The sequence below is a fragment of the Lepidothrix coronata genome, unplaced genomic scaffold, assembly GCF_001604755.1.
Source record: "Lepidothrix coronata isolate B3197 unplaced genomic scaffold, Lepidothrix_coronata-1.0 Scaffold473, whole genome shotgun sequence".
Lineage (NCBI taxonomy): Eukaryota > Metazoa > Chordata > Aves > Passeriformes > Pipridae > Lepidothrix > Lepidothrix coronata.
The window spans coordinates 16,253-18,201 of record NW_016690653.1 but is presented as its reverse complement, the minus strand read 5'-3'; the positions used below and the strand labels follow the sequence as shown (position 1 = coordinate 18,201).

At 61.3% G+C, this 1,949-nt stretch overlaps 1 protein-coding gene across 1 annotated transcript in view; it reads right to left on the bottom strand.

The window, feature by feature from the left end:
• The window catches only part of OTOF (otoferlin), a gene marked incomplete at its 3' end in the record, with an annotated part of 29,895 nt that overhangs the window by 27,378 nt on the left and 568 nt on the right, over nt 1–1,949 (bottom strand). The window contains exon 2 of the mRNA XM_017839736.1: nt 888–1,014. Within this exon, the coding sequence (XP_017695225.1) occupies nt 888–1,014 (127 nt within the window). The remainder of the gene's footprint in view (nt 1–887; nt 1,015–1,949) is intronic.

Below are 1,949 nucleotides of genomic sequence, written 5' to 3'. Positions count from 1 at the left end.
CAAGGACAGGGACGATGTCAGGGGCAAGGACAGGGACGATGTCAGGGGCGATGTCAGGGGCGATGTCAGGGGCAAGGACAGGGACAACGTCAGGGACAAGGACAGGGACGATGTCAGGGGCGATGTCAGGGACAATGTCAGGGACAAGGACAGGGACAAGGACAGGGACAAGGACAGGGACAAGGACAGGGACGATGACAGGGACGATGACAGGGACGATGACAGGGACGAGGACAGGGACGAGGACAGGGACAAGGACAGGGACAAGGACAGGGACAAGGACGATGTCAGGGACGATGACAGGGACGATGTCAGGGATAGTGTCAGGGACGATGTCAGGGATGACGTCAGGGACAATGACAGGGACAAGGACAGGGACGATGTCAGGGACGATGTCAGGGATGAAGACAATGTCAGGGACAAGGACAGGGACAAGGACAGGGACAAGGACAGGGACGATGTCAGGGATGATGTCAGGGACAAGGACAGGGACAAGGACAGGGATGATGTCAGGGACAAGGACAGGGACAAGGACAGGGACCATGTCAGGGATGAAGACAATGTCAGGGACGAGGACAGGGACGAGGACAGGGACAAGGACAGGGACGATGTCAGGGATGATGTCAGGGACGAGGACAGGGACGAGGACAGGGATGATGTCAGGGACCACATCAGGGACGATGTCAGGGACGATGCCAGGGACAAGGACAGGGACCATGTCAGGGACAAGGACAGGGACAAGGACAGGGACAAGGACAGGGACCATGTCAGGGTCCACATCAGGGACGAGGACAGGGACCATGTCAGGGATCAGGACAGGGACGAGGACAGGGACAAGGACAGGGACGATGCCAGTGCCACACGGCTGGGGGGAGTTGTGCCCTCACCTCTTGTTGGACACATTGGTGGTGACAGCGGTGACAGAGGCCAGCGAGACCGTGTCCGGCTCCAGCCCCGTCCCGCCCCTCAGCGCCCTCCTGTCCAGGTCCTCCGGCTCCAGCACGGCCGGTTCGTCTGCGGGGGGACACAGAGGGACAAAGGGACCGCGGGGGTGCCACACAAAGGGACAAAGGGACGGCCCGCGGTTCGTTTTCCACCCCGTGAATAATTCAGGAGGCGGACAAAGGGGAATCCAAGCCGGAGGGAGGGGACAGCGGCCACCGGGGCAGGGCAGGGCCAGCCCGAGCCCAGACGGGGCGATTGAGGAGCCCGGGGCTCGAGTGACGCGGTAATTCCACCCGGGAACGATTCCCGGGGAGGCAGAACAAAGGGAAGAAAGGATGAGCGCCCCAAACTTCGGGGGTGAAAGAGCCCTCGGGCAAGGGCGGGGGCTCTGTCGCAAAGATAAACAACTGGGGGGGGGGAAATACGGGGGAAACGGGTCGTTTTCTCCAGGTGGAAAATTGCTGCGGGATGAGGGAAGAGCCCAGAGCCCACCGGCACTGGGGCACGAGTCCAGATTTCCCTTGGAAGAAGTTGCCGAGATGCTCCTTTCCTGGGAAAAAGGGTGTCCCCAGCTCAGCTGGGAGGATTTTGGGATGAATCAGAGCCCCAGTAGATGGGAAGTGCTGCCTCCAGCTCTGGGACCAGCACGGGCAGGTCATGGAAATCCTAGAGAGGGACAAGAGGAGGCCCCGGAGATGCTGCCAGGGCTGGAGCCCCTCTGCTCTGGAGCCAGGCTGGGAGAGCTGGGAATGGCCAGGCTGGAGAAGGGAAGGATCCCGGGAGAGCTTGGAGCACATTCCAGAGCCTGAAGGGGCTCCAGGAGAGCTGGAGAGGGACTGGGGATCAGGGCCTGGAATGACAGGCCCCAGGGAATGGATCCCAGTGGGAATGCAGACAGTGAGATCCATTCCCTGCCCATGGATCGGGATCCGTTCCCTGCCCATGGATCGGGATCCCTCCCTGCCCATGGATCGGGATCCGTTCCCTGCCCATGGATCGGGATC